Source organism: Vanessa cardui, chromosome 2, assembly GCF_905220365.1.
Source record: "Vanessa cardui chromosome 2, ilVanCard2.1, whole genome shotgun sequence".
In the NCBI taxonomy this organism is placed as follows: domain Eukaryota; kingdom Metazoa; phylum Arthropoda; class Insecta; order Lepidoptera; family Nymphalidae; genus Vanessa; species Vanessa cardui.
In genome coordinates, this window is record NC_061124.1 from 2,514,156 (window position 1) to 2,535,064 (window position 20,909).

At 34.9% G+C, this 20,909-nt stretch overlaps 2 protein-coding genes across 2 annotated transcripts; both read left to right on the plus strand.

The window, feature by feature from the left end:
• The first annotated feature begins 7,563 nt into the window (after positions 1–7,563).
• LOC124541905 lies at positions 7,564–9,618 on the plus strand. The gene is made up of 4 exons (XM_047119832.1): positions 7,564–7,598; positions 8,246–8,375; positions 8,662–8,890; positions 9,254–9,618. Exons 2-4 carry the CDS (start codon positions 8,254–8,256, stop codon positions 9,566–9,568), a joined length of 666 nt encoding a protein of 221 aa, XP_046975788.1. The 5' UTR covers positions 7,564–7,598; positions 8,246–8,253; the 3' UTR covers positions 9,569–9,618.
• Positions 9,619–15,472: 5,854 nt separating this feature from the next.
• On the plus strand, positions 15,473–17,749 carry LOC124542380. Its single transcript, XM_047120345.1, has 4 exons — positions 15,473–15,496; positions 16,375–16,504; positions 16,712–16,940; positions 17,389–17,749. Exons 2-4 carry the CDS (start codon positions 16,383–16,385, stop codon positions 17,701–17,703), a joined length of 666 nt encoding a protein of 221 aa, XP_046976301.1. The 5' UTR covers positions 15,473–15,496; positions 16,375–16,382; the 3' UTR covers positions 17,704–17,749.
• The last annotated feature ends 3,160 nt before the right edge of the window (positions 17,750–20,909 follow it).

The window sequence follows — 20,909 nt, forward strand, 5'->3', positions numbered from 1 at the left end:
AGTACTTACATTTTGAATATTTTATTATGAAAGTTGAAAGGTTCAGGAATAAAAGTAGTTTACAAGATATAACTTTGTTTCAAGAAAACGACTTTGAAAGTTTCCATGTTTTACATCTCGTAAGTATGAAATGATAAAAGGTACGCAGAAAAACTTCAGCCTTTTATTTACTTAGTAAATTTTACTTAAATTTATGGTACCATCGTTACCTCTGAATCCATAACACAAGTGTTTTAGTTACTTACATTGGGGTCAGAGTAATGTATGTGATGTTGTCCAATATTTATTATATACTAGTTTATTTACGACATCACATTAAAAACTTCTTAAATTATCAGTGTGTCTTTACTATATTGTCCATGTATCTATACTTAAACCTTCCTCTCGAATCACTCTATTTATAAAAAAAAAAAACTGCATCAAAAATCTATCATACATAAGGTAAGACATTGAAGGACAGTAACAATAAAAATCAAGTGCTGAGAAAAATAAATAAAGAAAATGTAAAGTTGTTTTGTCGCGGGTATTCAGAATTCTTCGTCGCTTTCCCCTGACAGCTGACATCAAACGTCAACGCTGGATGTCACTTTTTTTTTTAAATAATGGCTTACGACTTTGTTAATAAATATTGCAATGAGGCTAAATAGTTAAAAATTGATCTCTGTTTGTATTATTATTGATTTGATATTCGAAATAAGAAAATAGAGATTTAAGGATCACTGTATTTTTAAATATGCATACTGACAAAATGTTTTTTTTTAATATATCACATAAGACATAGGCACACATATTGATCGTACATCCTACAAAAAAAAGTAAATATAAAGAATTTTACGTGAAACCTCCAATGAAGAGATACTTAAATATTACATTTTTAATCGAATAAAAGACGTTAGGAATGTAATATTAAAGCAATCGCTTAAATCAAGTAAGTGGTCACCATCACCCATATACAATGCCGCTGTAAGAAATATTAACTATTCCTTACATCGTCAATGTGCCACGAACCTTGGGAACTAAGATGTTATGTATCTTGCGTCAGTAGTTACACTGGCTCACTCACCCTTCAAACCGGAATACAACAATACTGAGTACTGTTATTTGGCGGTAGAATAACTAATGAGTGGGTGGTACCTACCAAGACGGGCTTGCACAAAGCCCTACCACCAAGTACGTATGTATCTATGTATTTACGCTTACAAAGTTTAACTAATTTTCAAGGTTTTGGCCCAAATATAATTCTTTAAATTATATTACAAAATCACTAGAATACTTTAAAATAAACTGTAAACGTACAACTCGTTTTACGTCCAATTTTACTAACAGTAGACCTAGCGCCATCTATTGAGTATTTGTCAGACTACCAACCCTCGATCGCGAACTGATTTCCGGGGCTTGCCAATGTGTCGCGCGCTACAAATTGCTTCGTCTGCGTTAAGCTGCAAACTTAGAACAGATATAATAGAAATGGTATGATTCTGACAAAGTTACATTCCAAAAAGATAATTCTGTGAAAAATGACAAATTTTAAAATAACTTCTTGGGGATATTATTAATTGTTTTTGAAATTCGGGAAGGAAAAAAGAAACTCGATTACATAGTTATAACTATATGATACTGATATCTTACCATTTTACTATAATATTTATAAAGTTTTATTTACGTTCGCCTTAAATGCTTAAGAGAGCCGGTCAATTTCCCACTGCTAAGGCCTCCTCTGCCTTTGAAAAGAAGGTTTGGAGCATATTCTACCACGCTGCTCTAATGCGGGTTGGTGGATTCACATATGGCAGAATTTCTTTGAAATTAGACACTTACAGATTTCCTCATTATGTTTTCCTTTAATTCAATCACAATTAAATTAAGCACATGAAAATTCAGTGGTACATGCCTGGGTTTGAACCCGCAATCATCAGTTAAGATGCACGTGTTCTAATTATTGGGCCATCCCGGCTCTCTATGCCTAACACTGAGGACCAATCCCTATATCGACAACGAACGGACGATAATTAGTATAACACACATAAATCCTTCTGATTAATTTAGCTTAGTATATAATTATCAATTTTAATAATTATTACATATCTGTGAATCCTTTCAAAAGCTTCACAATGATCCGATACCCCTTCCCCTAAGCTCGTTCTCTAGCTATAAGTTAGCTATGGCTGATGATCTTCAAGGCGAGTCCACATTAGATTCCTAATGGAACATATAATTGTTGTTATCCAACAATATAAATGAAATAACTCATGGTAAGTGTATTATTATAATGAATGAAGATTCTGAATTCTAAAATGCATATAAAATAACATATTTTAATGTAATAATTATGAAATATAATACTTTATAGGACAGGTATAGTTATTCTACCGCCAAATAACAGTACTCAGTATTGTTGTGTTCCGGTTTGAAGGGTGAGTGAAGCCGTTTTACAACAGGCACAACGGACATAACATTATCAACATAGTGATTGGTAGAGTATAAGGTTGAGTGGATATTAATTTAAATAATTGTATTAACTAAGATGACTGTAGACTGACTGTCTACCCGTGACCACGAACACTGCAAAGTGCTCGAAACGTCGGGATGTTTAAAAATCATTAATATACGCGATTCATCCGTTATAATTAGTTTTATTTAAATGTGTAATAATCGCGAAAATTTAAGACAACATTATGACTGTATTTTTTTAAATGTTGAAAAAGAGTAACTACTGAGTTACTTGCCGGTTCTTCTCGGTAGAATCTACTTTCCGAACCGATGGTAGCTTCACTTAATTGTTAAATGACGATTCAAAAGTGATCGTAAAAGCCCACTTGAATAAAGTTTATTTTGATTTGATTTGGAAGGTACATACCCAGGCGGGCATGTACTACCTACCCCCAATAAAAACGACTTTCTATGTATTATATTAAATACATAGATAGGTCCGCAGTACTACGTTAGTGGTCATCGAAAAACATCCACAATACAAATAATATGATTTAACGATAAACGACGATTACGTAGCTTAATTAGTTCCATCATTAAGAATTATTCACCGAAAATAAATTATAAACAAAATCGGATAAGTATCGCAGAGTCTGAGGGGAAAAACATTTTAGCTCATTATGAAAAGAAATCTTTATATGCGAAAATCTTGGTTATAATTTTTAAGCTTCAATATAAATATACCATATAATACCAAACTAATGAGTATTCAGTAGAATAGATTTTCGGTAATCGAGAAATCAGGATATACCTATCAAATTAAAAAATATATATTTAAGACTTTTTCTTTGTAAGTGATATATTTTATACATTTATCTTTATCTATATATAGAAGTGAAATTCTACTCACTGATTAATTAATCTCAGGAACGATAACACCTAAAAACTTGTTTTCTTATATGTAGACATCCGCTAAGAACGAATTTTACAAAATCCCATACCTAAGGTGTAAAAAGTTGCCCCCTAAAGGTTCCTTGAAAGTTTGTGTTTTAAAAATTTCGCGCAGGCAAATCCGCATCTTTAGCTAGTTCATTACATTTTTCACGAATATAATTAATTCTTGGCTTACTACAGTAACGGAACCTTTTAATTTTTTATATCATCATGTAACTTTCGACTCCATTTCATACACTGAGATCAGAGTAATGTATGTGATGTTGTCTCATATTTAAAAAAAATTATATATTTACAAATATTTAATTGTTGCTGATAATCGTCTATAATTTTGGTCTAGATTTTGATTTCACTACTCAACTGCGTGTAAAGATTTTATTTAAAATCATTCAAGAATAAAGAACTGTTCAGTTAGGAAGTCGAGCTTTTCATCGTTTTATTATTTAAATAATGTTTAATAAAATAAACTTAATGAATATAATGTAATTTGCATTCCTCTCACGCATTTGTGCTAATGGACGCTGATAATCATTTATCGAGGAGGGGCGCACCTTTCTAAGTGAAAAGATGTACATCGAAGAACGACTACTTGCATAATCATAGTCCTTATAAAATTAATTTATCTCTTTCTGTCATAACTAATTTGACATTGGAATGAAGAAGCCCACTCTATGTTTAACAAATCATCTTGTAAAAAATATTGATACTTAATCATTATAGGGCAGGAGCTGGGTGCCAGTAGCCGAAGATCGATCACAGTGGCGTGCTATTGGAGAGGCCTATGTTCAGGAGTGGAAAAAGGCTGTTGATGATGAATCATTATAGATTTATTTACTCAGGAATTCCGTCTGTTCATGTAAAATTATTTAAGATGTAAGTCTTTTCACGCAACTCAGATATCTCGTAAACACTCCTACTCCCACATCGATATTCATTTAACGAAGGCCTTCGTATAGATCTATTTTTTTATTTTATTTTATTTTATTAAGGACCATCAGCAGTCACAACACTTACACATGTAATCATAAAACACATTGAAACTTATATAAAATGTGCGACTTTTTAAGACGGCCACAACATGCATTCTTAGGTACAATATATTTTTTTGTTTTACTTAAGACAGATTACAACATAAGCAATATTTTTATAATACTGAATACTAACAATTGCTAACCACATTTGTATATAAAATTAAAGATTTAAAAATAAACTAATTTGAATTAATAATAATAATTAATAACATTGAAAATAAAGCTAAAAAAATATTATAAATTAGTACACTCAAATCATTTATCACATTAATAACATATGACAAAATAATTTAAATAAGAAAACAATAAATAGTAATTAATTTAAAAAAAAATATATATTTTTTGAAAAATTCGAAATTTAAGTATAAAAAAAAAATTAATAATAACATTGAATACATTTTTCATTAATTTCTTAAATTTACATGCTTACAACATATGTTTTATTTTATAGTTACGATTCTAATAATAACTCCAGAATATATTTTTTGTATTTATTAATGGAGTCTTCAAATATGTCAAGTGACATTGAGTATTTATTATATGTTTTACCTAATCTTACAAGAGGTGCATTTTGTCCTAGTTTAGTTTTAGATGGTCTAATGTAAAATACACTTATTGGATAACGTGGACATACTTTTCTAGGCACATTGAAATTTATTTCCCTGAGAATTTGAGGGCAGTCGATTTTATTTCTGACTATTTTGTACAAGAACAAAAGATCCAAGAGAATTCTACGACTTGAAAGGCTGTACATGTTATAAAATGATAATTGATCTTTGTAATTATAATTTTGTTTTGAGCCTTCACTTGAAAAAGTTAAATGACGCAAAAATCTTTTTTGTACTCTCTCAATTTTAAGTTGATTCACGTTATAATGTGGCGACCATACTGTACTACAATACTCTAGGATGCTGCGCACATATACATTGTATAACATTATTTTTGTTGCCGCATTTTTAAATATTTTGGCATTTCTAATTAAAAACCCCAAATTTCTTGATGCTTTTGCCGTGATGTTATCTAAATGCGGCAAAAAAGTCAGCTTTGAATCTAAAATGATGCCCAGATCCCGAATTTGTGTAACTTCTTTCAAAATGCATCCCTGAATGTAATAATCTGATGGAAGGTTTTTTTTATTGCGGGTGAACTTTATATGAAAACATTTTTCGGGATTCATTATCATTTTGTTCATTTCACACCACTTATGTAAAGCGTTTAAATCTTCTTGAAGGTGTACAGAGTCTAAATTACTTTTAATTGGTTTAATAAGTTTCAAATCATCTGCAAAAAGGAAGACTTCACTATGCTTGATTGTGTTGGATACATCCCTTATGAAAACATTGAAAAGCCATGGACCTAGATGTGACCCTTGGGGAACCCCAGAACTGACTCTATAAGAGACAGATCGAAAACCACTTACGACAACGTATTGTGTACGATCGTTTAAATACGATTTAAGCCAATCGAGTAAAGAACCAACTATTCCAAAACTGTATAGTTTTTTTAATAGTGTATCATGACATACTCTGTCGAAGGCTTTCGAAAAGTCTGTGTAGATAGCATCGACTTGTATTTGATCGTCCATTAACATCATAATACGGTCTACATATGCCACCAGATTAGTGTTTGTCGATCTGCCTTTTACAAAACCATGTTGATTATTATTTTGGTGTTGCTTAAAATAAAAAGTAAGGTGCGGAAGAACCATGGCTTCGAAAGTTTTGGCAATTACTGGTAAAATAGATATTGGCCTATAATTTTCAATTATATCTACATCACCTGATTTGTGGATTGGGACAACCTTCGCAACTTTCCATTTCAAGGGAAATGTTCCTGTTTGCAGACTTTTGTTGAATATTAAGCATAACGGACCACTTAATTGATTAGCACATCTCTTCAGGAATATAGGTGGGATGTCATCTGAGCCTGTGCTTTTGTTTATTTTAAGACTATTTAAATAAAGTTTTATTGATTTTCTTTCAATATGCAAATGGTTCAGAAGAGATGTGCCCATCAAGTCAGTCCCCCGCTCTTCGATGGTGGTTTGTAAAGGTGGTGTGTGATAGTTATACACTGCTGAAAAATGCGACACAAACGCGTTACAGATTTTGATTTCTCCCTCTACATTTTTACCCTGCATGTACATATTATTAGGAACGCTATTATATTTTTTATTTTTATTTTTTAAAAAAATCCAAAAGTATTTAGGATTCCTGCCTATACAATCTTCAATATTTTTAATGTAATTATTATAGCATTCCTTTGATTGCACCCTACAACGTTTATTTAATATTTGCAATGATATTTCATCTAATGGATTCCTGTATAATCTGAATTTTTTTAGTAGCTTATGTTTTTCTCCAATCATTTTGATAAGGCATCTTGTAAACCACGGTGGGTGCTTGTTGCCCTTGGATTTACATTTAGGTACATATTTATTTATTATTTCGTGTAGTCTCCGGTAAAAGATATCGACCATTTCGTTAACTGTACTGCAATTTTTGAATTCATGCAGCCAGTCAATTTCATCCAGTGCACTGTTTATTTTATCATAATCTGCCTTGAAAAAATTCATTCTTATTTTCTCTGTGTTATTATAAATTCCTTTGGATGACGTGTTATTATGAATAAATATCTCTAGTGGTGGAATCTATAAAAGCAAGTGACCTTAAAGTAAAGTAACAGCCTGTAAATTTCCCACTGCTGGGATAAGGCCTCCTCTTCCATTAAGGAGAGGGTTTGGAACATATCCACAACGCTGTTCCAATGCGGGTTGGTGGAATACACATGTGGCAGAATTTCGATGAAATTAGACACATGCAGGTTTACTCACGATGTTTTCCTTCACCGGTGAGCACGAGATGAATTATAAAGACAAATTAAGCACATGAATCAGCGGTGCTTGCCTGACTTTGAACCCGCAATTATCGGTTAAGATGCACGCGTTCTAATCACTGGGCCATCTCAGCTTCCACTGGCCTTCTTCATCTTACCTTGAAAATTTATTATTTTGAAAATATTTCTTGAAAAGTCTTATATAACTCATTTTAAAACCTGCAGTTGTTTAGGTTGACAACACCTGCCTCACCTGAGACTAATTATCGAATCTAATTATACTTATATAAATACGTTATATTTTGCCTTAAAGTTATTATAGTCGAATTTCAGGTTAACCTGAAATCGGTAAGGAATCTTTTTTTCTCTAATAGTTTATATTATTTAATGTTATTATAAAAAAACCATATATTGTGTTACTATGTACTTTAAATGTCAATATGTGATACAAAATAAGGCTGTGATTGTCTTGTAGCTCTCCATATATTTTGTTATTATGTACGTTAAAAGTCAATGTATGTAATACGGTATGAGGCTGTGATTGCCTCGTAGCTCTATTGACTAGCTTGTAAGGTCACACACAGATTCTGTCCTGATCTGTGAAATTACATAAGGGTTTTCAATGAAAAAAGACTCTGCTTTCTATTGGCTTATAATCTAGATATAGTGTGCACGGGTTTACGCATAAAATATCCTGTGCAGTTTTATTCCCTTGATACTAGCAGTTTTGAACGAATATTGTCAGAGGGACATCATAATATAATAAATACTATTTATGTTCTTAATTCAAATAAATTTTCAATTATAAACCGCTTACTTCATAGCTTTATAACTTATATTTTAATATGATTCTTTATTTATACTAAGTATTAAAAAAATTGTAACTAAAAACTATATATTATACAACCAAAACTACTTGTTATGACAATATTGGTGGAATTTACTTCATTTGTATAAAATGCTGTTAGATTAAGTTAGCGACCGCAATTTCGCAGGAGAAATCATGATTGGCTTCTATACTATCTTGTTCCTGGGATGCGTCGGTGCAGTTGTGGGAGATGCACCGCCCTATGTCCAATCAGCTGAGGCCTTCGTGTACGCCAAGACTTTCATTTCCGAAAAACTGTGAGTGAAATATCTTGTTTACTTATTATTGAATCTATGTAGTCGCTACTGGACCATCAGGTCTTAAGGGGTGCGTGAATTTGAACGATCGTCAGAAACTTCATATAACTTTTATGATAGGAACCTGTGGAGGCGAAAGACAATCTCTCTCTCTCTCTCTCTACACGCCAAGCCTTGCACCGACAAAATTTAATTGAAGCCTGTGCCAAGTCTGTGCCATGTGGACCTAGCATTATAGACCTTGTTTCCTTAAGCAGAACCCATAAATATTTTTATAATTTTCCAGACCTATCCGCAAAATGGACATCCATAGGACAACAGACAGACCGCACCTTTCATTCGCCATGCTAACGGGAGTTACTGGCGGGCTCGTGTTATTAAAGAACGATTCCAAACACATAAAGACACCCCTTGAGGTTGTTAACGAATATGTCCCAATAGTTTGGAATGCCTATAACGCAGTTGCCCAAAACGCGCAAACTGTTTTGAACGATGCAAATCATAAAATTGCTCTGGTAAGATATATATGGATTTACTTATTGAAGAAACTTCGATTTTCATTTGATCTTGAAAGGCAGTGGTCATTTTTATTGCGGGTTCAAACCCAGGCAAGCATTACTGAAATTTCACGTGCTAAATTGTGTTTATAATTCATCTCGAACTCGTCGGTAAAGGAAAACATTATGAAGTAACCTGCATGTATGTAATCTCAACGAAATTCTGTCACGTGTTAATTCACCAACCCCCTGCATTGGAGCAACATGGTGGAATAAGCTCCTCTTCTCAAAGGGAGAGGAACCTCCTAGTCCAGCAGTGGGAACAAACTATTACTATTATTATTTATATGAACAACAACTAATTAAATTTAATATTTACAGATAAACAATCTCATAAACTCCATATGCGGATCCGAGAACGTAAATGAATGCAACTCAGGAGTCGATAAAGCGGTTAAAGATTCGCCTATAATCTACCAACGATCTGCGGATCTCCTCTTAGCACTTGGAAAGGTTTCGACTGTGATAAGAGATAACGAATCAACAATCAACACAATCATCAACAACGATAATGATATCCCATACCTGATACATAGTGTCGAAACCAAACCGTTCCGCGCCTTCGTAGATTTAATTAAAACCGTTTACGCAGAGTTGAATGAACTGACGTACAGAAGGTTCTTAATCGATTCGTAGATATAAAACGAATATGGTTCGGAATAAATATATTATATGAAGCATTTAAATAATTGTATTTTATTGAATTCGTAAAACTTTTCACCCTTTATGAACCTACCATAATTTATATTGTACTTCTCTACCAAAATATGACCTTATTTCATGTTTTAAACACATAAAAATACATATATCTGTCATAAAAGTAATAAAAATATATTTGTCGTAGCTATTCAAGAAACTATCGTTTTTATATATTTACTTTATTACTGAGAACAGCCATGTACCTGCCACATCTGCATCTGTTAATTAGATTTAAATTTACAACTAAATGTCATACTACACTCTTTGACAAGAAACATAAATTCACCTATAAAGTTATTTAATTTTTACTGTGCATATTGATTTCACCAAAGCTTTTGATACAATTTATCACTGTATATTATTACATAAGTAACCTGACGTTTGTATGCACAGTAACCTATTGCTATATTTTGAATCCTATCTAATAATCGTAGCGATGCTGTAAGGACAAAAGGACTCTCTTCAATATTTTAGTCTTTTATTTTAGGAGTTCCCCAAGGAGCACATTTAGGGCCTTTATATATTAAGCACATTTTCTGAATTAAAAACATTCAATTATTTTGGTGTACGCTGGTGATAAGATTAAAAAACAACGATCTTTAAAACAACACAACATTTAAGGCGGTTTTTTAAATATATAGAGTATTTCAAGGGGATTTTATATATATATAACACATGTATAATATAGTAGAGAATTTTTAAACAGAGTTGACGCTAATTTGAAAGTGACCGAAAATTATAATAAATTTCAACTCTCAAAACTAAACAATTAAAAGCAATACTTACTAAAATGCAATAATACATTAAAATATGAAAAATATTATAGCTGTAGACTTAAAAAACCTGGTTGTACATTTAGATTCTAAGCTTTAATGCACAAAACAACGATATGACTAGCCCCTACCGCATTCTGGGTTTAGTTTTTAAAAGGATTTTACACTTTAAAAAAATACTTCTATTGTTCAATTATAAACTTGTTTTATGCCTTCAAGCATGAACTAAGTGTAGGGAATACCCAAAACCATTATCTTATTATACATATTTCAAATCTATCTTGAACGAAAACTTGAATCAATGCCTAACTAATTATTTGCTACCATGAAGACCTTTTGCAAGAAAGAGATCATACGTTTTCCATTCAAAATTTGGAATAATATTCACCTGATATTTGAAGCATTTAGAAGAAATTTTGCAAAAACTTTAAAAATTGTTAATGTCGCCTTCACCCCTAGATCTGTAAAAAATATTATGCATTTCTTACATCGCCACACTGGACCACAAGGGACTAAGATGTTAAGATGCCCGGGGAAGTACCACTCTCTCACTTTAAATAGTCGTGAAGTGGTAGCATGCTACCGCGTTTCATTCGGTAAGTGAGAGTTTCGGAGGCCCAATCCTTGAACCAAACCCCCAAAATATGGTTGTGCAGGATTTGGAATCCTTACCCTAGGAGGGTATCATCAGCGACTGCGGTGGAGAGTCCCTCTTTGGGTATCCATGCTCAGGACATACACTACCTGAACAGGGATGCCTAGCCTGCCCTCCGAATTCTGAGGGGCGAGGGCAATTTTGCGCTCGCCACTGTTCGGGGCAAGCAGAGCAGGCATCATAAGGCAACCCCTACCACCCTTGCTGTGGACTTCTGCAACATAAGGGGACTCAACTCCAACCTCAACGCCGTTCACTTTCACCATTCAGATATCTCCTCCTACCGACACGACTCTCCTTTCGTACCCCGTGTACAAATTGGAATATTCCTTTGTACCACGAGCTGGAGTATGCGTTTACGTTAGAGATGATATCTGCTCTCGACACCTCGGCAGCCTTGAAGGGCAGAACCTATCTATTATCTAGTTGTGTGTAGACTGCGATGACCATCCGCGAATCTACGCGTGCCTTTATGGGTCCCATAGTGGTAATGCCGAAACCGACCGACTGGTTGAGCACGTCCAAATGGCTACAGATTCCGTACTGCAGCAGATTCCACCCACCGAGATCGTTATTCTGGGCCATTTCAATGCCCACCATACAGAGTGGCTTGGATCAGGCAGCACTGATCATGCGGGTAGATCTGTTCTCGACTTCGCTTTAGCATATGATTTGACACCACTGGGCACCAACGTGGAGGATCATACACCTTCCCTGTTGCATTTTCTGCTGACTTCGCAACCGGATGGCTACTAGATTATGGTCGATACCCCTCTGGGCTCGTCGGACACGACCTCGTTTCGCGGGGTGCCGCCGCGTATGACACTACAAGTCAGAAGATTGGGATGGGATGGGTTCCTTCTTTTCATCCTACCCATGGAGATGGGTTTGTTTCTCGATAGATGATCCGAATGTTGGTGCTGACTCTGTTGCCGATGTGGTGCTTGAGGGTATGGAACTTTCATTCCATATTCTGCGGTGCCCATTGGTGGCAAGTCCCAGCCCTGGTTTTCTGTAAAACGGCTACACGCCGCAAATGGGAACGCTACCAAGACTGGGCTAACGCATCGGCTGCGTCTCGTGATGCAAACACCAGAACATTCAGAAAGGAATATAACTCTGCCTCTAGGTCCTTCAAAAACGTGTTTGCTGAGGCGAAATAGAAGTACATTCTCAGAATTGACGAGAGACTGGTGCGCTTCCCTTCGGGAACACGTGCATTTTGGTCTCTTGCTTAGTCTGTCCTAGGGAAATTCTGTCAGCCTTCCTTTCAATCTCTGCACAGGGACGGTGAGTCATTAGCACATACCGCGAAGGTGAAGGCTTTTAAAAAAAAAAAAATAAAAAAAGTAAAAGATCGCTTTTAGACTCTGTCTTCGCATCGAACTCGACTCTGGATTACCAAGGAAAGTCACCACCATCAATTCCGAGGTGTGATACAACGATGTCGGAGTTAAAATGTCGGCAAAATGCAGTTCGCAAAGTACTTTTTTCCTAGGACATTTACAAGTCGAGTGGACCCGATGGCATCCCTCCAATAGTACTATGGACATGTGCTCCTGAGTTGACGCCGGTCTTAACGTGTCTTTTTCGGTAATCCTACGCAGGCGTCGTCCCGAACTCCTGGAAGACTGGTTTGGTGCATCCGATCCCTAATAAAAGCAACCACTCAGATCCGTACAATTATAGGCCAATTATAGATGGGCGAAAGCAGTTGAGAGCAATGGTGAGGTATTAGCAGCCAGCTTGGACATAGCTAAGGCCTTCGACCGCATGTGGCACAAAGCGCTTTTTTCGAAGCTTCCTTCCTATGGGCTTCCCGGGAAATTATGCAATTGGATTACCAGCTTTTTGGCAGGTCGGAACATCAAGGTCGTTGCGTTAATGCTGGTGTTCCACAAGGCTGCGTTCTATCACCCACTCTGTTTCTTCTGCATATCAATGATTTGTTGCAAATCGGGAACATTCACTGCTATGTAGACGACAGTACCGTTGATACCTCATACACCAGCTGCGCTAATATTTCGCACGCAAGTTTGCGCGTTAACCGCTAAAAAAACACCATTTGTCGTATCTCCACGTTTGAGAACATCCTAATAGCCGCTACAGGTAGTATCGGAATACTTTGCTTTGATATTTCGAGCCTCGTTTAATTCCGCTTTCAATTGGAAGGCCAAATTGTCTTCAAACAAGCTTCGGTGTGCTCAGCAAGGCGAGACAGTATTTCATGTCGGCCCATTGCCTAAAACTTTACAAGGCGCAAATTCGGGCTCACATGGAGTACTGCTCTCACCTCTGGGCGGGTGCTCCCCAGTACCAGCTCCTTCCTTTTGACCGTATCCAACGTAGAGCGGCTCGAGTTATCAACGATCAAGCCCTTTCCGATCTCCTTGATCCTTTGGCTTTGCGTAGAGATGTTGAATTACTCAGCATCTTCTACCGAATTTTTCACGGGAAATGTTCCGAGGAATTATTCGGATTATTCCCAGCCGCTGAATTTCACCTTCGGACATTTCGTCAAAATTCGAAATTTCACTTGCACCAACTTGATGTCCGAAAATCCACAACAGCGCGATTTCTTAGACATTTTCTGCCTCACACAACCACTTTGTACTCCTTCCTTAAAGGCCGGCAACGCACCTGCAATCCCCCTGGTGTTGCATGTCCATGGGTGGTGGTAGTCATTTTCCATCAGGTGAGCCTCCTGCTCGTTTGTCACCTATGCATTAAAAAAATAAAAAAAATGTCCCTTGTGCCTGGTTACTCTAGTTCTCATACCCTTCTAACCTAATACAATATAACTAAGTATCACTTTTTAGTGGTCGAATATATTACAATTGGGTGGCACTTTCCAGGCAGGCCAGCGCAAAATACAATTGTCTTTAAAGTAAATGCCTACACATTATCTATATTAACATGCATAATTTACTAGTCTACGAAAAACTCCATGTAAATCTATTCACAATTAAAGATTGTTAAAAATAATGATTTTTTAGTCGACAACATATATCTGCAAAATTCGGATGATCGAGATATTACTATATTAAAACCATAAAATTGATGTGACAGTGACAATGACATGACAGTTCAACGAGCGACCATATTTTATGTTTTCTGGTCCATTTAGAAAGCGTGCTCCACTCTTTCGACCACGTTCCCGAAAAGCTTGCCAACGCCGCATAGCGGATTCCCGGCATACAGCTGATATGTGACCGCAGCCATCAACGCCGCATCGGTAGCATTGGTTCCGCATTGAATCTAGCACGGCACGACTCCAGCACGTACAGGGTCGAGCTACTTAACCTGCTTGTCCTTCCTTTCCTTTTTAACCATAGTGAACCAGGACAACTTATTGACTATTTATGGCGGAAACATCTCTGTCGAGCTCGAGGCACTGGATATTACAGCGACAGGTACAGCTGAAACTCGGTGGCCGATTAGGTGCGCTTGCGAATTGCGGTGGTGGAGCCGAATGGATATTCTGCGAGTTAGACGAAGCAATATGCTGCGCCGATTCCTGCATCTTATCTGCATCTAACAAAGGGCATGTATTTTTGCAGGCGGCAGGCACACCTCAACTCCACAGGCCTGTTTTTCCATCTGAACATCCCGTTCAGAATCGGACTCCTTATTTACCATTTAGAAATCTGAATCAAAATGTGCCAGTAATTCCTCTGCGGCCATCTTCGTTCATCAAAATCGAACCCGAGGAAGAGGATTACTCGGATTTCAAAACAATCTCAAGAGCGTCCTTACGAAACGCTACGAAACTCAAACTCAAAGGCCTGTTCTTTGGCCTCATTGGACTTAGCCTTCATCTTATTTATTTGTCGCAAATAGCAGCTTTGCTCTTCCAACACATGACCAGTGTTACGTATCAGAGATAACTCAATTTTTTAAGCTGAGGCTCGTGGCGTCATAACTACCATTTTTTCTAATTAAAGCCATTATTCAGGTAGTCACCAATTTGAATTTAATATGATTTATTGTTATTACTTTTTGGAAATTAAAAAAAAAACAATCTATAACAAAAACAGCGCATAGATAGATCTGTTACTAAAGTCGTTAACTTACCATGTATCATACTTGTATTCAGCTTTTATACGAAAACATTTTAGACGTCGTTTATCACAAAGAAATATTTAAGATCTTTATTAACATTTTCTTTAATAATAAGACACGAACGATGTAATCGTTCCTCCTACAGCCCATTTTCACCTCAACCTGCTAATTTTCCACGCTGTGTCAGTATTTGTGTTATCAGTTCATGCTGGATACGGTTCTTATCATAAACGAATTAGCTGATTTAATTCAAACGTCAAGCTATTTATGACAACAATATTTGCTTAATTAAGAACAAATTATCGTATCTAATTACATTTATATAAAAACGTCCAAATAATATTACAATCATATTTCAGGGCTAAGCTGAAATTGGTAAGAACTTTGGTTTTTAATTTCTCTCTATTTTAATTATAGAAAATTCGACATAATTACGTTAGAAATTATTCCCAGTTGCTTGAGAAGGCCTCAAAGCTGATACATTAGCTTACTGTATTTTAGATTGATATTACCCAACAAAAATCCAGAAGGTATTTTTAAGCAAGCTTTTTTCGATAGCCTAGCAATATTGACCTGTAAATATAAAAACAGGTCTTGTTATATATCTAAAGTCGATGAAAACAAAGTTGTGGTAAGGAACAATTAGTTCGACTCGTCCTTGGTCAGATTTTAACTTTCCAATTCGACCAGTGGCTTATGTGTTTTTGATTAGGGTTTGATATATCCTATGCTAGGTTTCGTTTCAGTTACTTATTTTAGACCAAATGAAATGCTTTATTAACTTATGTAAATATAATTTAACAAATCAAAATGTACCCATTTATGAAGTTTATTACCTATCACTCATCAGTTCTAACCAATGATGTAACTTCTTCTGCCTGGTATTTATTAATCCAAGCTATTGCCATGATCAGTCTAACATATGTTTGTTAGAATCAAATAAAATATTTCCTCAAAATCAATAGTTTATTTATCCTGTAGTATAATGTTGTCTTAAATTTTCGCGATTATTACACATTTAAATAAAACTAGTTATAACGGATTTGAATCGCGAATATTAATTATTTTTGTCATCCCGACGTTTCGAGCACTTTACAGCGTTCGTGGTCACGGGTAGACTATCCTGTAGTGTTTTACAATCAAATCCGATACAAGATTGATTCTTTGCTCGATCCTTCCATTCATGTGTGTATATGTATGTATAACTTACCCTTTTAGTATATTGTTTAAGAAAAAATGATTTAAACCCTTAGGAGAAATCATGATTGGCTACTACACGATTTTGGTCCTGGGATGTGTTGGAGCGGTTCTGGGAAATGCACCACCTTACGTCCAATCAGCTGAAGCCTTTGTTTACGCCAAGACCTTCGTTTCCGAAAAACTGTAAGTGATATAACTTATGTTACTGGTAGGGAGCGAAGGGAAGCCTAAATTTAAACTCATCATGAAAAACCCGACCAGTGTTAGCCACCAGTTCCATCCATGGAGCTAATTTGTCTTAAAGCTAAACTAAACCAATAATTATTAAAAAAAAAAAAAAAAAAAAACATTTTCGACTCAATAATATTTTCGTAACGTTATTATTTTCAGACCAAACCGTAAAATGGACATCCACAATGTACAAGACAGACCACATCTCTCCTTCGCCATGTTAGCAGGTGTCACCGGTGGCCTTCTTTTGCTACAAGACGACTCTGTACACCTACGTACCCGCTTAGAAATGGTTGACGCAATAATTCCAAGTATGTGGCATAACTATGACGTCATATCTCAACGAACACTGAGCCTCATTCATGACGCAACACAAAAAGTTGCTCTGGTAAGATATATCAGGATACTCTTAGAGATTAAAACCTTATTTTTAAAACCAACTTTTTATAATCCAAAGCGTAACAAAGAGTTTTTATACTATATTTATTTTAGATTATACTAAGACTGCTCTAATATTTTTTTTTTTTAATAACTGCTTTGATGATTTAATGGCAAGCTTTTGTAGCTTCAGATAGTTTCGGATTCGAATCCGTAGCAATTGAGGTTTTGTTTGAGAGATTATCAGTAAAAGTAATTCGTTTTAATGATAATGAATAAGATTATATCACTTTTTCCATAAAAGGTAATTTCTTGACCTTTTATCCCGGTAGAATCTTTGAATTCGGTTTGGAGGTACACTTATTAATAAATATATTTTACGTTAGGCAACTTACAAAATGTAATCATAATTCTTTTTCATCCGAATTTGAAATGAATAATATATTAAATATTTGCAGATAGTCAATCTCATAAACTCCATATGTGGATCAGCCAACGTAGAGGAATGCAACGCAGAAGTCGACAAAAAAGTAAAAGATTCCCCTTTCTCATACGAAATGCCAGCGAATCTTCTCTTATCTCTCGGCAATCTCTCTGTTGTGATAAGAGATAACGAAGCGACGATCAACTCGATCATTGAAAACGATAATGACATACCATACCTGATCCACAACGTTGAAAGCAAACAATTCAGTTCCTTCTTAGAATTGGTACAACGTGTTTTTGGAAAATTAAGCGAATTGACTTACAGGAGATTCTTGAGCGACTATTAGTCATAAAACGAAACGGATATGAAATAAAAATATATATTCATCATGATTTTTAGTTTTTATTTTATTCCATTCGTTTTTTTAAACATTTATTTTAAAGAGGGTTTTTTCTATTGCATTAGTTAAACGTACTGACTTATTCATTTCCTGGTGGGTTCTAACGATTTTAAAATTACCAAGGTTCGTACCATAGTAATACCATAGTAAGTAATTTCGGGATATTAACCATGTTTTTTTTTTGGTTCGCATAATACATTCACGAGATCAGTTCCGTCTCTTGAACCAGACATTCGTAGATAATGTCTAAATATCGAGCTCCGCCGAACAAAAATTAAAAACATGGTAAACATCCCGATATTAATAACTTTAATAATAAAAATAACCATGTTAATTTTAAATCTTATAAGTAATAATAGTTTAAAAAACGTAAAAACACGTTTTTAGCACACACTAAAAATTACAAGCGTTTTGTCCAAAAATAATATTTAAAAAAACAAAAAAAACGGTTTTAGCACGCACTAAAAATAACAAAAAAAATTGTATTCCTGACAAATCCCCCCATTCCTGATAGTACTAACGACCTACCAACCTTGATAGCTAGGATGATATATCTCTTGTGCCTCACGCACCCTTCAAGCTGGTATTACTGTTACTCGGTAGAATGATAGATGAGGGTAGTACCTACCTAGACATACTTGCAAATCCTTACCACAAAGTAAATTAATTTGAAAGTTTCACTAATATTCACCATTAAAATTTAAGAAAGGATAAGATCAACATTTTCTACGGCATCAAATCTGGGCAAGTATTTTCTCACAATATTAATGCTTACAAAAGTGCTGAAAAGCTTAATACAGAAAACTAATCCTGAGACAAAGAATTATTCGTCCGTCGCTTCGCAGTAAAGCAGCTTATTGTTAAAGTGTGGATCTCCGTAACGCTCTCCTATTTTAACCGACTTTAAAAAAGGAGGAGGCTCCCAAATTGAATACTTATCTTTATTTTCTACTATATATTTCAGCAAATCTCCGTCATATATAGAAGGTAGTTTATAGAGGTTCCAAAGCTTCGAAGACAGGCAACGAATTCCTTCAATAAATGTCAGCAAATCAACTGCGATTGCTTATGCAGTTGAAGCCATTTTTTTTATTAATAGCACTTTTATTACTAATCATAAACTATCATATTTAGTTCTTTTTTGTAACAACAGCAACAGCCTGTAAATTCCCATTCCCACTGGTGGGTTAAGGCCTCTTCTCCTTTGAGAAGAAGGTTCGGAACATATACCACCACACTGTTCCAATATGAGGTGGTGGAATACACATGTGGCACAATTTCTATGAAATTAGACACGCAGGCTGCCTCACAATGTTTTCCTTCAAAGCCGAGCACGAAATGAATTATAAACACAAATCAAGAACATGAATATTCAGTGGTTTGGTGTTTGTCTGGGTTTGAAACCGCAATCACGTTAAAATGCACGCATTCTAACCAGTGGGCCATCTCGGCTCCACCTATACACCATACTATACGAAGTAACACAGTTACTTACTGGCGACCATTTTCTTTGGTCACTTCGATGTCTTGGTAATTAATGACATTTTCAGGAAAGTCCATCGGCATTACAAATGACCTGATTTTTAACTGCTTTCGCTAATCTTTGATTTTGATTCTCGTACATTTAATGTTCGAATTTTTTGTATCTCCAATTTTACCAGATATTTTTTTACTTCTAGATACTCAATAACGGAGTACAAGATGACTAAATTATACATAGTATCCAATTATACAATCTGACAGCCCTTGTATATTATGCATAATACACCTACCTACTCTTCTCTGTGGTTTATAAGGCTATGATTATAAGTTAGAATTTGCATATATTTATTTGGTTGTATAGTATAATGAGTTTCATAATAATACTATTAGTGACAAGGTTTTATATGTCATTTTCTTTTCTGTTCTTCTAATCAAAATGCATTCCAGCCAACATAATCTCCATGTAATATAATGTTGAAAAATACTTATATAATAAAAAATGACAATTATAAATGATTCTTTATAGTTTTGAAATTGTTTTAAATCGATTGCTGAAATAGATCCATATATCGTAACAGATAATCCTGCGAATGCGTGAAGTAAGGATGTTTTTTTTTTTATATTTATAGTTCCGAAGTCGATGAAATCTCTTAGGAAGAGGCTGAACATGTGGAAAAGCGTAATGGTAATAATTCCCTTTGGAGAAATTGGCCAGCCAAGAGATACTTATAAACTTTTAACTTGTGACATATACACTTAACTAAAGAATTCCCGTTAATTTTCATTTTCACCAGTAGCAGCTACGTAAGCTGAAGTATACTCAAAAGGTTAAAAAAATACATTGAATGTAAAGTTGATATTTTAAAAGATGCTTTAGTAAGCCATTCAAAACCATTCAGTTCTAAGGTTCTTTGAATTCCACAACCCAGCCAGTTGAACATTAAAATGCTAAGAAATATGACCTAAATTACCTAATTACTCCTTAACTAATTATTTTATATCCTTCAATTAAAATAATACTAAAGTGAAACTAAAATGCATGGATAATATTAGCGAAACCGTATAATTTCCATGCGTAAAACCGTAGAAATGTTATTTAATAACGTCAATAAAACTTACTATATTATCAAAATCGAAAATTTTACACATTAATTAGCTTACCAAAAATAATTTCAGATATAAATAATGACTAACAAATATTGTGTATTGTTTATCGAGAAGATTATCGATTTTTATAAATGTTTCTTTATCTGTGCCCGATGTTTTCGTAAACCATTTATGGTATCTGATTGAGCTTAAAACTTTCAACTTGCTGTTGATACGTCTTTGAACAAAGTATTTATTAATTCAGGGCGCAGAGGGTGTCCAATCCAAGGTGACAAATCCTTAAAAAGCCACTATTAACCATAAGAAGGCTAGAAGTTTATATGTTACTATATATTACCAGATATTTTATAATATAGATAGGCGGACAAGCATATGGGCCACCTGATAGTAAGCAGTCAAAAGTCGAAAACTCACCCCTCTCCTAACAAAAGTGATAAACTTACAAATATTTTTCTTAATGAATTAGGGACTTTGATAGCATGACCTTAGCATTGACCTTGGTGCCTCTAGTTATAATAGGTCACTCACCTTTCAAACCGAAGTACAACAATACTAAGTATGGC

Coding starts and splice junctions, on each gene's coding strand:
- LOC124541905 (XM_047119832.1), top strand. CDS start 8,254: ATGATTGGCTTCTATACTATCTTGTTCCTGGGATGCGTCGGTGCAGTT. Junction 8,376..8,661: donor ACTTTCATTTCCGAAAAACT/GTGAGTGAAATA, acceptor ATAATTTTCCAG/ACCTATCCGCAAAATGGACA. Junction 8,891..9,253: donor CAAATCATAAAATTGCTCTG/GTAAGATATATA, acceptor TAATATTTACAG/ATAAACAATCTCATAAACTC.
- LOC124542380 (XM_047120345.1), top strand. CDS start 16,383: ATGATTGGCTACTACACGATTTTGGTCCTGGGATGTGTTGGAGCGGTT. Junction 16,505..16,711: donor ACCTTCGTTTCCGAAAAACT/GTAAGTGATATA, acceptor TATTATTTTCAG/ACCAAACCGTAAAATGGACA. Junction 16,941..17,388: donor CAACACAAAAAGTTGCTCTG/GTAAGATATATC, acceptor AAATATTTGCAG/ATAGTCAATCTCATAAACTC.